This window comes from Globicephala melas, chromosome 13, assembly GCF_963455315.2.
Source record: "Globicephala melas chromosome 13, mGloMel1.2, whole genome shotgun sequence".
In the NCBI taxonomy this organism is placed as follows: Eukaryota; Metazoa; Chordata; class Mammalia; order Artiodactyla; family Delphinidae; genus Globicephala; species Globicephala melas.
The window spans coordinates 38,348,129-38,363,862 of NC_083326.1; the positions used below are offsets into that span (position 1 = coordinate 38,348,129).

Sequence of the window (15,734 nt, forward strand, 5' to 3'; positions counted from 1 at the left end):
GGAATCTAAAAAATAAAATTTGATTTCTTAAACCTGGGTGTATACGTCATGTCCCCCAATGTCAAAAACAGGTACTAATTAGACACAAAAAAGTCTCTTTGTTTCTTTGCCAGCAACTTTCACTCTAAACTTGCTGGCCACAACTGATTACCAGGATGGCAATAATCTAACAGAATGCCGGAATTGAAGCAATGCCATGGTTTTGTTTATGAGGCTGACGTAAGCATCTAATTTTTAAATTGAACACAGGCAGTATCCACTCTTCCCTGCCTCAGACTGTCCTGATCTATTTAGCTGATGGTGTCTAAAAAAAATTAGCACAATTCCACTTTTTATTGGCATAATTCAGAGACTATTAGGTTCCTGACTGGCTCTGGCATGAACTCAGCCTTTCAGCTCTCCATGCAGTAACCCCATCTGGTGGTGGAGGGAATAACTGCAGGCTGTACAGTGCTGGGGGTAAACTTGCCTTTTGCTGGTCTACTTCCAAAAACAATTTCCTGTGCTTATCTAAGTTTACCAGACACTGAATACATTAACTTGGCATGGTTTAATGGGATTCAAAGTATGTTGCTATTGAAATGAACATTGAAATGGTTTACAGCTTAAATATTTTAAAGCTGTTGGTTCTTTTGCTCATTTATTCGATACATCCTTCTTAAGTGCCTGCTATGTGCAAGCCCTGTGGCGGGCACTGGGACACCAAGGAAAATCAGGTATGGTTCCTGCCATCCAGGAACTGAGTGCGGTTCAGTAGGAAGACAGGCAAATGATCAGGCATCTCCATGGAGAGTCTCAGGAGGGTGTGGCACCCCAGCCAGTGCATGGCATAGTGTGTGTGCTCAAATATTTGTTGAAGAAATGCTGAACAAGTGACTTGGAAACACACAGGAGGGACACCTAACCCAGGCTCAGCAGTGGTGGTGCAAAGCATTTAAAATATATACCATATGCCAATATGCCAAACGAATATGCTTATTTGGTGAACAGTTTTGGAGGAACAGACACATATCTCACACCATGAGGGCACTAAATAATAAATCTGCACTTTCTTGGAAAATTGAGATAACCAGGACACTCTATTCTGCAAAATGCCAGGTACCCAAGGTCTTAGGTGTCTTAGGTGAAGCTATTATATTTTAATTAACACAGTCTCCTCTGCATGCCTGGTTGAGTGCAAAGTCACGTGCCATTTGGTTACAAGGGGAAAGAAACGAATACAAATACAAACCTTTCTTCTCTTGCTTGTCTTTGCTCTTCTCTTTTGTCTAAATATTCTCGGCTAATGGAAATATGCAGAAGAAATGAAATGGGAAAGGAAAAGAACAGAATTAGATGCTCATAAAATTGCCAAGAAATCATTAACAGAGTATATAATGAAAGCCCACTATCGTATCAGAAATGGAAAGTGGTTGTCATTGAATTTTTAAAAAATAAATATAAAGGCTATACTTTAAAAGTACTAAATATAATGAGTTTTCTATAAGATCACAGGGATGAAAACATGGGATTACTGGATTCACTCAGAGACTTTGCTAATTACTCTTCAGAAAGAAGACTAAGTATACGAGGGGAGGGGAGATAAAAACATTTTTAAAAGTTAAAACAATTCATAAATAAAATATGGCAATGACAAGCAAGCAATAGCTTTCAGAAGTGATTAACACATAATCAAGCTCTGGTAACTCCCCAACATTCATCTCAAGAATTAAATCTGAGTGGGCCCAAGTGTCTTGGCCATTTTGGGTTGCACTCTACAGTTTGCATGTTCCTTCCAGGGCCCAGGATTCTTTCTCCACATCCCTCACATTCTCGGTTTCTAATCAGGGATCACTGGAAGCTCTTGCTTTGTGCATTCTCTCTTGTCTTTATCCACAAGATGTACAAATTTGTCTAATTTTAATTTTTGTTTTTCTGTTCCTACTGGAGAGGTTCCAACTTGAATCTAAGTTTAAGACTGTGTGGTCAGTCACTTCTCAGTTAACCATTTGTTTTCCTGGAGAATTCTGACATCACAGTTTTCTACCTCACAAGGTAGCTTAAGTACTCCACCCCTCTGTGCACTGATAACTGGATATAAAGGGGTACTAAGTCAGAGCAACTAAAGCAGGTTAGGAGAGGGAGAAAAAGCAACAAAGACACAAATTTGTTATCATTTATAAACATCCATTCTCATCACTTACCACACTAGAAATAATATTTCCCATAACCCAGGAAACTTAAGATCATATTCGACAAAAATAACAACAGATAAGAATGCTTTGCAAAGAAAAAAGCACACGGATCATGACTAACTTAAATCAATGAAGTGGCTGATAAAGGATCAGCCATTTGGGTAATCCTAGGGACTACTCTATAAAGCTTTTCCTATTTCCTTCTTTGAATTTCTTTTCATTCACATCCTCAGATTTTCAGAATGGAACTGAAGTCATCATAATTAATAGTTCTCTGCAGTCTTTACTGATGATCAGCATTCCTTTCTGGACAAGGATTATTTTGCCAGGGTCTCTCTATGCTCTTAAATGACGAGTGAGATCCTTTTATGACCAAGAGGAAATAGTGAATAGCTATGAACGTGATCTCTGAAGACAGGTTGCCCGGGTCTAATTCTCACTCTGCCAACATGTGTGCTGAATATATATTACAAGGCACTCTTGTCCTATTCTTCTGGGACTTCAAAGATATAAATACTAGATGTATTGTTTCACAGGTCCATGAGGCACTGTTCATTTTTTTCAATATTTTGTTTTGTCTTTCAGATTGGAGAATTTCTGTTGTTTTAACATCAAATTCACTGACTCTTTCTTCTCTCATTTCTATTCTGCTGTTGAAACCATTCAATGAATTTTTTATTTTGGTTATTGTATTTTTCAGTTCTACAAGTATTTCCATTTGGTTCTTCTTTATATCTTCTATTTCTCTGCAGAGACTTTTCATTTGTTTCCAGAGTATTTGTCTTTATATCTTAGAACATGTTTATAATAACTGCTTTAAAGTCTTTGTCTGATAATGACAACATCTATGTCCATTTGTGGTTAGCATATTTTGATTCTCTTTTCCTTTAAGAGTTTTCCTGTTTTTCTGTGACAAGTTGTTTTGGATTGCATTCTGTACATTTTAGGTATTTTGTAATGAGACTCTGGACATTATTTAAATTCTATGAAGAATCTTGATTGTTTTCTTTTAGCAGGCAATCAACTAAGTCAAGCTCAGCCGGCAAGTTCTGACTGCCTTCTGATATCGGTTCCAATGTTAGCTCAGTGTTCAAATATTTTTAGTGCTATTCACATCAGGCCCTTATATGCACCACCCAGTGGCCAGTCTGGGACCTGAGTGTGTTCCACTCAGTACTTAGTTCTTAAAGCCTGTGGTATGCTGTTTAGGTCCTGAGCCACATGTGCACAAAACTAGAGAGGATCTCAGGATTGGTCTCTTGATGTCTCTCCTCTTTGTGGCTTTCCCAACATTTTCTGGATTCCCTGGGTCTCCCTTCCTGGTCCTCTAGCCAGAAAGCTTGGGCTTTATTTTCCCTGCTCTGCTGCAGACTTTCAGTAATTCTATCTGCATATAGGGCAATGAAGCAGGATGACACAGAGGAAAAAAAGTGCTCTTGCAGTCACGCTCTTCTGATCACAGGAAGGGTTCCCTCCCTCAGAGTTTTAGGCGCCTGCCTGGACACTGCTGCCATCACTGTGCTTCTGTAACAATATAGCTTGGAGGCTGGGGTAGGAGAGAAGAAAAAAATAAGAAAAAACAGGAGACTTCTCAACTCTCTGACCCTCAGGAATTCCTTTTGCAGCTCCCCAGTCCAGAAAAAGAGGGCTTCTTTTACAGCTCTTTCAGTTCACACTTGGTATGTGATTCTGAGTTTTGGAGTGCTGTTGAGTACATGCCATGTGATATTGGAGGGAAAAAATGGTAAACTCTCACTGGTTTGGTGGAGCTTTGAATGCTAGTCTCCATCCCCAATTCACCTGCTCCCTTTCACAGTTCAGAGTTCTCAGAGCTCCATGCTTTAAATCTGTCCATGATTTATGGTTGCACTGAATGATGTGGTAGAAGAGACAGGAGGGAGTGTGCTGATTCCATCTTTCCCAGAACTGGTACCCTGTTTTAAGAGGTTTTCAATCAAAATCTTTAGATGTGTCAGCTAATCTCTGAATTTTCCATGTGTTTCAGTCAGATTCTCTGCTGCTATTTGGTGGTGAAATATGTGAATCTCTCAGAAGGCACTGAATCAGGAAGCATTTAACCCGTTCCAGTGGTTTTACAAATCGGTCTTTCCAAAAGTGACAACTTCCAGAGCTACCTCATGAGAAATGGTGCATACAGGTCTGGTCTTTCCATATATCATTTGGTAGAAATCTGACAGCTCAAGGTATATACCACACAATTATGGTATGAGAAGGATGTTGGTTTACTTCACGCAGCCCATTAGCCCCATCTTACAAAAGTCGGGATTAATGTTTCACCCACAGACTTGGGATACTTCTTTTCATATAGTAGTGAGTTACGGTCAAGGCAAGCTCACAACTCTGCTCATGTTTTGGTCATTTCTACAATTATACGTACTCTTCCTGGCTGCTGGAAAAAAAAACATTATTGAACTTGTAAATCCTCATTGACAATGCTTTACATTCTTTGTAGATTTCACTGGGAGTAATCGATCGGAATACTTTTCCCAAAAAAGTGAACTGAGGAAAAAGGAAGTGGAGATGGGAGAGAAATAAAAAAAAGAAAGAGTGTGGAAGCTATGGGAGAGGTGAATGGGAAGATGAAGGAGGGGGAAGGAAGGAGATGGGGAAGGCAAGAGGGAAGTAGGGGAAAGATAAAGGGGACAAAAGAATAGTAGAAGGTATGAAATGTGTAAGGAAAGTGTCTGGCGTTTTATAAAGCACTGCCCAGCTTGAACCCAGGCAAAGGGAGTGTTAGAAGGTTGACCGGGAAGATGGGGGCAACGGGGACAGCTGATCTGGCTGAAGGAGAAAAGGAGTGACGCTGGACTCAGCGGGGCAGACAGGCCAAGACATGGAAGCTGGAGTGGGCCACACCAAAGAACACATCCTTGGAGCTGGACAGAGACCAAAGCGATCAGGGGGACAATGGGCTGGGAGTAATCAGCACAAAGCCTCTTTCTCCCCCATAGAAGGAAAAATTATTGCTTAAAAAATATGAAATATTGCTACAGGGAGTAAGAAACAAACCAGAAAGTGGGAAAAGCATCTTCTTTTAGGCGTCCAATAAAATAAGTATTAACCATATGCAATGGTGAAGGCATGTGATTTAATTTTCAGCTCATTCTTTAAAAAATCTTAAAATCTGTCTTACCTGAATTTGTTTCTTTCCTCCCGTTCTATTCTCTGCAACCTTTCTTCTCTCTCCTGTCGCCGCCTCTCTCTCTCTGCCGCCAAGGACTCTTGGTGCTGCCTAAAGGATGACGTGAGAAGACCATTCAGTGATGACCTAAAGATACAATGAGTTAATGTTTGATTGGCTTGTCCAGTGATTAAAAGTACTAATGCAGGAATCAGTGAGTCCTTGGTTAGAACTGAGGGTCTGCTAGTACCTAGGTAATACATGGGGAAAATCACTGAGTGTCTCAGGTCTTCTGTTTCAAGATCTTCATCTGTAAATGGAGGTAAATAACCTGCTTCATGTGCTCAGAGGACAGAAATGTGATAATGCATATAAAATACTAAGCAACATGCTTGGCATACAAGCAGTCATCAATAATCAGTGCTATTATTATCAATAAGTATTCTAGGAATATACTTAAAATATATATACATTATTCTCTACACACACACACACATTTTAAAACTGGTCTATGATAAGACTTTGATGAGCTGGAATCAACATTCAATCTAAAACTTTTCTATTTTACATGTACTAAAAATATTTTGCTATACACCAGTTTCTCAATATACCTCCAAAAATAGTTATGTCATCTTAAAACAAGATGTTGGGATGACAGATAAGGAGAAAAAGACAGCAATGGTCTGAAATCTGAATGCAATTAAGGAAGTTTCATTCCATGTCAAGAAGCATCCATGAACATGCAGCTTATTCAGGGGACGGCACTTGACTCTGGTAATACCACACAAACAATCTGGACCGTTCACTGAAGATGCTGTGTCGGGGAAGGTCAGCTGTGTGACGGCCTCAGTGAAGAATCACAGGAAATGTTAAGTCAGGAGAATGGGTAGAAGGCAAAATTAGATAACTACATGGAAAATAAAGAAGAGGGTTAGCTGGTAAGAAGAGTCTGTTGGACCCCTGGGGAATAATAAACATAATCTGTTACAGACAATTGGCCCTTCATTTATTGAGGGGGAAAAAAAACTTCTAAACTAAGACACAAATATTTCTAATATATAGCTTGGGTAATAGCCTACTTGAATTTGATGAAAATATACCTGTCTGGTGGGGAACACAAGGTCCTCCCAGGAGAAAGATGTGACTCTTGCATCACATACATTCTGCCGTAAGTCACACAGCTGCTCTCCCTAGAAAAGGTGAGTCACCTCTGGATATCAATCAGAAGCGGGAGGAGAAGTAGAGGGAAGAAACCACTATCCCCAGTAGCTACAGGGAGGGAGTAACCAAATCCTATGTAAGCAGCTTTTGGCAGGAAAGAGCTCTCTGCAGGAGAGAGCTCCTTTTGTCTTGTCACTTTAGCAAAGCTATATTGTAACTAACCTTAAACCAGGAGCCCCCATGCCCTACTCATCTCCGGCCCAAGCATACGTTTTAAACCTTTTGATCACACAATACCTTGCTTAACCTGTTGGTTCTTTCCTTAGATCAAAGAAGTAAAAATGAAGAATAAGTAAGTAACAGATGACTAAATCTTTTCCCCAGCTTCCCTGTCAGTAATCCTATGAACAAACTGTTAAAACAAGATAGCATCTAAAGAAAGATTACAAGGAGTTGACAAGCCTGCATGCAATGGGAGATGGCAATGAAGCTGACCCCCTATCTCAATGATTGAGATTACTCCCCCTTTTTCCCTTTAAAAATGTTCATGGCTGAGCAAAAGCTTCAGAGTTGGTTTTGAGACATGAGTCCACCTTCTCCCCAGGATGCCGGTTTTCTGATTAAAGCAACCTTTCTGTTTCTACCAGCACTTGAATCTTTTCTTTTTAATTTTAATTTAATTTTACTTTTTAAAATTAAGTTTTATTGGAGTATAGCTGCTTTACAATGCTGTGTTAGTTTCGCTGTACAGCAAAGTGAATCAGCTATACGTATACATATATCTCCTCTTTTTTGGATTTCCTTCTCAGTTAGGTCACCACAGAGCAATGAGTAGAGTTCCCTGTGCTACACAGCAGGTTCTCATTAATTACCTATTTTATACATAGTAATGTACATATATCAATCCCAATCTCCCAATTCATCCCCCTTCCCCCTTCCCCCTCCCCCCACCCGGGGGGGACATCTGTTCTCTACATTTGTGTCTCTGTTTCTGCTTTGCAAGTAAGTTCATCTGTATCATTTTTCTAGATTCTACATATAAGCGGTATTGTACGATATTTATTTTTCTCTTTCTGACTTACTTCACTCTATATGTCAGGCTCTAGGTCCATCCACATTTCTGCAAATTGCACAATTTCGTTCCTTTTTATGGCTGAGTACTATTGCATTGTATATATGTACCACATCTTCTTTATCCACTCTTCTATTGATGGACATTTAGGTTGTTTCCATGTCCTGGCTATTGTAAATAGTGCTGCAATGAACACTGGGGTACATGTATCTTTTTGAATTATGGTTTTCTCCAGGTATATGCCCAGGAGTGGGATTGTTGGGTCACATGGTAGTTCTATTTTTAGGTTTTTAAGGAACCTCCATACTGTTCTCCATAGTGGCTGTATCAATTTACATTCCCACCAACAGTGGAAGAGGGTTCCCTTTTCTCCACACCCTCTCCAGCATTTATTGTTTCTAGATTTTTTGATGATGGCCATTCTGACTGGTGTGAGGTGATACCTCATTGTAGTTGTGATCTGCATTTCTCTAATGATTAGTGATGTTGAGCATCTTTTCATGTGTTTGTTGGCCATCTGTATCTCTTCTTTGGAGAAATGTCTATTTAGGTCTTCCACCCATTTTTTTGATTGGGTTGTTTGTTTTTTGATATTGAGCTGCATGAGCTGTTTGTATATTTTGGAAATTAATCCCTTGTCAGTTGCTTCATTTGCAAATATTTTCTCCCATTCTGAGGGTTGTCTTTTCATCTTGTTTATGGTTTCCTTTGCTAAAGCACTTGAATCTTGAGTATTGACTTCTGAGCAGAGAGCAGCCAGACCTAAGTTCAGTAACACCTATATTCTGGGCTCACTAGGCAGCTACTATAGCACCTTGGACCTGTAGGCATAGATAGAATTTTATTTATCTTTCATATAAACAAAGTCCAGACTAGCTTGTGTAATTTCTATCTTATTTAAGATACTGTTACCTATTTATTTTTCTGTTATATACAGCCAAATCTAATCCACGATCAGAGTGGAGGGGTTTCTTATGCCACTCACACAGTGATTGAGAGAAATTGTTATGAATGTAACAGACTTGTTTAACTTGATTAATAGGTTTAACCTAGCAGATGACCATATATAACCTGGTGCCCCAAATTAAAGAAAATGCAATCTTCTCAAATACACAGGAACTATTCAAAAACTGATGGTCAATCCTGTGACAAAGTTCAAGCGTGAATGAATACCAAGAATTGGTTTTCATGTGGGCTACCTTCCTAATCACAATGCAGTTGAGTTAAAAATAAATAATAAGAAGATACATCTGAAAAATCCATATAATTGGAAAAATTTAAAACCTTTCTAGTTAACTCAGGTCAAAGAAGAAAATTAGAAAACATTCAAAGAGTATCATAATGAAAAGACTATATATCAAAACTTTTAGGATGCTTCTAAAGCGTAATGAGTGAGCAACTCAACAATTTGAAAAGCAAGAATGTAATAAATTCATTACTCTTAGGAATAGAAGAGAGCTTTCTAAACCTGACAATGGGTATTCAGTAAAAAAAAAAAAATTTTTAACTATGGTAAGCGTCATTCTTAATGCTGAAACATTAAGAGCAGTTTAACATCAGAAGTGATACAAGGATACCCCCAGAATTGCCTGTATTTGAAGTTATTCTTAGCCAGTACACTAAGTAAAACAAATAAAAGCATAAGGAAGGGAAAGAAATACGTCATTATTTGCAGATAATATCAGCTTTTTAGAGAATCAAAAAAAACCCCTACAAGTTATTAGAATTAATAAGAGTCTAGCAAGGTTCTCAATATAAAACGTACAAATAGCAATTGTATTTTCATATATCAGCAACAATTTACCAAGTTAACCACAAGGTAACTATGAATTACTTAATTATATGAAAGACATTTATAAAACTTTATTAAAAGACCCAAATGAATGATAATTATATCACATTCACATATAGAAAGATTCAATACAGTCGAGATGCCAATGCCAATTCTTTTTCAACTTATACAATTCTAATACAATTCCAAATCAATTTTATTCAACATTCCAAAAGGATTTTCCATGGAACGTTACAAGGTGGCTCCAAAATTTTTATGGAGGAACTGAGATCCAGGAATGACCAAGACAATTTTGAATAAGAACAAAGTGGATCACTGGCCCCACTGTATATCAAGCCCATTCTAAAACCACAATGATTAAATGTGAATGTGGTCTTGGTGCAAGAACAGAAACATGGAATGACACAGGCTCATACACATACGGAATCTTGATTCATGATAGATGTGTCATTACTTATCAGCAGGAAGGAAATGAACTATTTAACAAATGGTGCTGAGACAACTATTAGCTACATAAGACAAAATACAGTTAGCCCTTCCTCATACCAGACACAAAAATAAATTCTAGGAAGTTTAAGTGAAAACGTAATAAGCAAAACTTTACAACTTCTAGATATTAGGATAAGAATTTTTTTAGACAAGAAACCCAAAAGGGAAATCAAAAAGGGAAAATTTAATACATATGCATATGTTAAAATTTAAAATTTGTATACATTGAAAGACTAAGGATAAAGAAAAGCCACAGCCTGGGAGAAGCTAACTATAACACATACAAACCACAAAGTATTAGTAAACTCAATACAAAGAGAACCCCTCTAAATCAGTATGAAAAAGACAAACTACCCAGGGGAAAAATGGGCAATGGAAAAATGAGCAAAAGATAATGGGCACTTCACTGAAGAAGAAAATTAAATCGCCAATAAATATATGAATGCTACTCATCTTCACCAGAAATCAGGGAAAGGAAATGTAAGCTAAACCCATAGTGAGATATTGTTTCACACCTCTCAGGTTGAAGGTCGACAAAAATTAGTGCCTGATGACACTAAGCACAGAACGAGACAACAAGAACTCCTATATATTGCTTCTGGGAGTCTAAGTTGATAAAATCATTTTGGAGAAACTTAATACATTTGAAGATGTGCATATCCTGCAACCCAGCAATTCCACTTCCAGGTTTATACTAGAGTAACCTTTGCATGTATGAGGATGACAGACATGTACAAGAATACAAAATATTACACCGTTTGGTACTGTTAATAGCTAATAATTAGAAACAGCATAAATATCTACAAATGGAATACTCTATACTTGAGCAAATGAATGAAACACAGTGATACGGACTAACTTGGATGATTCTCAAAAGCACAATATATTGATAGTGACAAGTAGTTTGAAGAACATGAACAGCATGCTATCATTTTTATGAAGTTTAAATACATGCAGAGCAAAACCACACACTATTTAGGGATACATGATATTTAGAAAAATATAAAAACATATATGGAAATGGTAAACACCAAATTCAGGGTAGTGGTCATCTCCAGAGAAGAAGAAAAGAGATGAAGTCTTCAATTTTATATATAATGTTCTTTATTGCTCTATAATTTCTGTATTATCTACAATTTTCTGTAAGCCTGGAATACATTTTTAAAATTCATTCCACTTCTCTTTAATAATCAAAAGTCCTTGGGTAGACAAATAGCTCACAGTTAATATAAAGTATCTTTGAAGCCCCAAGCTAGCTGAACATTAAAAGTTATGTCCAATTACAAAATTTAAAAACAAAACAAAAAATAAGGTACCCTACATAGGACAATTATTTTAGGCGAATCTGATTCTAGCTCGGCTCCCAGCCTGCCCTGTGTGGTGGTCTTCGTAAGGATCAGCAGCTTCATCTCTTGAGTTCTCTTTTCAGAGTGAGGAGAGAGAAGCTCTTGGGTGAGGAGCCAAATAAGGACCTTGCCATTTCCCCTTATGCTTCTGACTTTAAATTTGTTCTTCTAACTATATCAGCTTGTTTCAAGAAAACTTCATGCATGGTAACTTAATAATGGGTCATTAGTGGCTATGCTAATGAGGTCACAGTGAAGCTTCTCTATATCATTCATTAACATCATTTCCTTGTTTCAAATGAGAATATTGCAGCTTGTTTAAAATCAGAATAGTATTAGAACTTGAGAAGGTAAAAAGTGTTCAATCTTATCTAGTGGATGCTGTCATTCCTTCCTGGGTGCCTCTAAGGAAAGGGAATGCAGATGATCCCCTGTCCACTGAGACGCTGCAAAGGCAGACCTCGTGTTGGCTCTGAGGCCAGTGTATATCAGTGAACACACAGGCAGGCAGTGTTGACAACACGTGGAGGCTCTTTCCTTTCAGAACTGAGATGTGAGCTGCTAATGCAAAGCAATGAAGACTGGTTCCTCTTTTCCTAAAATGCAGCAAATGCCTTCTACAATTCAAGATCCATTCTTTTGGGTGCCCTAACACAGATTCCTATAGCAGGAAAGGGCAATTAAAGGGCCTCGCGAACATATAATCTACTTTGGTCATACTGGGAACAAAGAGTTATACATATAATATTAATAACTTAAATTCCCCTTGATCTCCCTCTACCTAGATAAGCCAAACATGTAAGAGTATAAACCCTGGCCTTATAAATCCTATTTCTGGAAATAAGCTTACCTATAATACCAATGCTGGAATGCATTCAAACCATACAAAGGGAATATCCCAAATCATTGCTAGAAAAAATTAAAAGAAAATACCCAAACACCAAAATTCAAGGTAGTATGGTGAATTTTTCTCTTTATAAAGGCATCTTTAGCAGATTTTTATCTTTCATATTCAATCTTTCAGGAAAATGCCTGTAGTGATTGGAAGTTGCTGCATTGTTTAATCTTGGCCAGGCTGGGGACAAGCTAGGGTGTAAAGGAATAAGCACAAGGCTTTGGATTGAGAAAACCTGAGTATGGCCAGTCATTTTTACCTCTCTGAGCCTCACTTTACCTGCTTGTAAAATGGCGATAACAATACTCCCAACTCATGAAGTACTACTGGTTTACATGAGAGTGTGCCCATGAGTTTGCTTAGGACAGCATCTGGGCCACAGTAGACACTGAACACACATCACTTTATGTTGGGAGTCTAAACTCTACAGATGCAGGGGAGTTCCAGCCTGAGGTTCCCAGCCTCAGGGGCCAGAGTGGGATGTGGGTTTGATCTGAACCTTCCCATCATGGCTACAAGCTGGGTCCATCATCAGGACTGCGTGCCACCCGGAATGCACCTGGAAAGTTGAAGTCATCTAAGTTACACCCAAGGCAGCTGCAACCAAATGAAGCCACATAAGAATGCGGGTGGCCAGAGGCCAGAGAGATTTTGCAAGGGAGTGGATGATATACTCTGAGTGAGATGAACTGCAGTATTTAATCTTGGCCGTAAAAGTCTCCAGGAACTGCCCCAGAAATCCCATCTGGTTCAAGCCTCCCTTGCTGGGACGTCTGGAACAGGAACTCGATTGCACTGAAATATGGTTGATTATAATAGTTAACATTTATGGAGACAATACACTGTGCCAATTATTTTACACAAAATGGCTCTTTTAATCCCTATCACTTCTTGTACTAAGTTCTATTATTATCTCCTTTATAGATGAGGAAATTGAGGCACAGCAAAGTTAAATTTAGGATGTAGCAGAGCTGAGCTTTTAAACAGGCCTATCAGGCCAGAGCCCCCATATTGACCTATATTCCTTCTGTCCCCACACCACGGGTACTTAGTAAAGTACCATCCCTGTAGTACTTGCCACAGTACATGTCTCAGCTTAAATATTTACTTTTTTTCATTTCTTTCCTAAAAATGACCACTACCCTAAATTTGGCCTTCATCGTTTCCATATATGTTATTATATTTCCTCTTGCAGTCTAAGTTTCTGGGTCAGATCCTATTTTCTCATTCATCTCTGCATCCTGGCACTTAGAAGAGCTGCATGACTAGTCACCCAATGAATCAATTAGATACTGAATAATGAGGATGTATTAAGTCAGAGTAATCTGTATATGTTAGTCTGCATGTGTCTACATCCCCAGCCCATTCTCTAAGGGAAGATACATGATGAAGACCTGCTGAGATAATGATTTTTGCATAGGACCCTGTGCCCCTGGCAACAGCTAAGTGAATACAGAGTGGGTTCCTGCCCCAAAGGTAGCTCATCCAGAGGCAAGCTGTCTAGCGGTGTGTGAGGCTTCTGGTGTAGAAGGACGAGCTAATCATAGTCGTGCATCCAGGACTTTAAACTGGAAAGCGGGGAGAGATTATGTAGCTGGGAGAAGCAGAAGCCAAAGGGTCAGGGGGCATCAGTTAAAGTTGTAAGAAGTAAACTATTGGACTTTATAAACATAGCTCTGGTCCTGCCTAAAGCTAAAAACATGAGGCCTGCAAGGATCAAACTTTTATTTTATTTTATTTTATTTTGGCCACATTGTATGGCATGTGGGATCCTAGTTCCCCAACCAGGGATCGAACCCTCACCCCCTGCATTGGAAGCATGGATTCTTAACCACTGGACCACCAGGGAAGTCCAAGGATCAAACTTTCTGAATGAATCACATCGTAGAACAAAGCTCAAGAATATTTATAGGAATCCAAAAAAAAAGATAATTTACAAGGTGTGGCATCCATTAAGAAATGACCAGGCAGGCAAACAAGGAAGAAAATACAACCCATAAAGAAGAAATAAAATCTATCAATTGAAAACAATCCAGAAACGACACAGATGATAGAATTCGGTGACCAGAACATTAAAAGTTATTATGACTATAGTCCATAGATTCAAGAAGTTAAAGAAACTATGAACATGTTAAGACATGAAAGGTATAAAAAAGAGTCCAGTTCAGATGATCTGAATAGACATTTTTCCAAAGAAGGCATAAAGATGGCCAAGAGGCACATGAAAAGATGTTCAATGTCACTAATTATCAGTGGGATATCAGCTCACACCTGTCAGAATGGCTATTATCAAAAGGACAAGAAATAACAAGTGTTGGCAAGGATGTGGAGAAAAGGGAACCCTTGTTCACTGTTGGTAGGAATATAAATTGGTGCAGCCATTATGGAAAACAGTATGGAGGTTCCTCAAAAAATTAAAAACAGAACTACCATATGACCCAAAAATTCCACTGCTGGGTATGTGTCCAAAAGGAAACAAAAACACTAATTTGAAAAGATATATGAATCCCTATATTCATTGCATCATTATTTACAATAGTCAAGATGTGGAAACCTAAATGTCCACTGGTGGATGAATGGATAAAGAAGATGTGGGAAAAAAAAAAAAAAAAAAAAAGAAGATGTGGTATATATACACAATGGAATATTATTCGGGCATAAAAAAGAATAAAATCTTGACATTGGTGATAACACAGAAGGACCTTGTGAAATAAGTCAGACAGAGGAAGACAAATATCACATAATTTCATTCATATGTGGAATCTTAAAAAGCATTTTGAACTAAGTGAAAATAAGAACACAACATGTTAAAAATATGTGGGATGCAGCTAAAGCAATACATAGAGGAAAATTTACAACACTAAATGCCTATATTAGAAAAGGCAATAAGTCTCACATCAATGGCATCATCTTCCAACTTAGAAAAATAAGAGCAAATTTAACCCAAAGTAAGTAGAAAAAAAGGATATATAGAGAGTAGAAATCAATGAAACATAAAACAAAAATATTAGACAATTAAGTGAAACCAAAAACTGATTCTTTAAAATCAATAAAATTGATAAACCTCTAGCCAGACTGATCAGGAAAATAGAGAGAAGACAAAAATTGTGAACTTTAGCATTGAAAGAGATATTAAAAGAATAATAAGGGAATATTTTGAACAATTTTATGCAAATAAATTTGACAACTTAGATGAAATGGAAAAATTCCTTGAAAGACAAAAACTCCTAACAGTCACTCAAGAAGAAATACATGACCTGATGTGGATTGATATCAGATAAACATCTATTAAAGATATTGAATTTGTAGTTTAAAACTTTCCTATGAAGAAAACTCTACTCCCAGAGAGCTTCCCTGGTGAATTCTAAGAAATATTTAAGGAATAAATAACACTAATGCTATGCAAACTCTTCTAGAAAGTTGAAGAGGAAGGAAAGATATTTCATCTCATTTTATGAGGCCTACATTATTCTGGTATGCAACCATTTTGGAAGGTAGCTTAACAATTACTTACAAAGCTAAACATGCACCTACCATATGACTGAGCCATTTCATTTCTAGGTAGTTATCCAAAAGAAATGAAATCAAATTTCCATACAAAGACTTGTACACAACTATTCATAGCCAAAACTGGAAGCAACCCAAATGTCCATCAACAGGTAA

The 15,734-nt window shown here is 37.9% G+C and overlaps 1 protein-coding gene across 5 annotated transcripts in view; it reads right to left on the reverse strand.

The window, feature by feature from the left end:
- The window catches only part of FHOD3 (formin homology 2 domain containing 3), a 501,308-nt gene that overhangs the window by 120,019 nt on the left and 365,555 nt on the right, over positions 1-15,734 (reverse strand). For 3 of the 5 annotated variants that reach the window (XM_060283165.2, XM_030876572.2, XM_060283166.1), the window contains 2 exons: positions 5,329-5,463; positions 1,232-1,282 (listed from right to left, as the gene is read on the reverse strand). In XM_060283165.2, the coding sequence (XP_060139148.1) occupies positions 1,232-1,282; positions 5,329-5,463 (186 nt within the window). The remainder of the gene's footprint in view (positions 1-1,231; positions 1,283-5,328; positions 5,464-15,734) is intronic. The other 2 variants (XM_030876573.2, XM_060283167.1) reach the window with 1 other exon arrangement.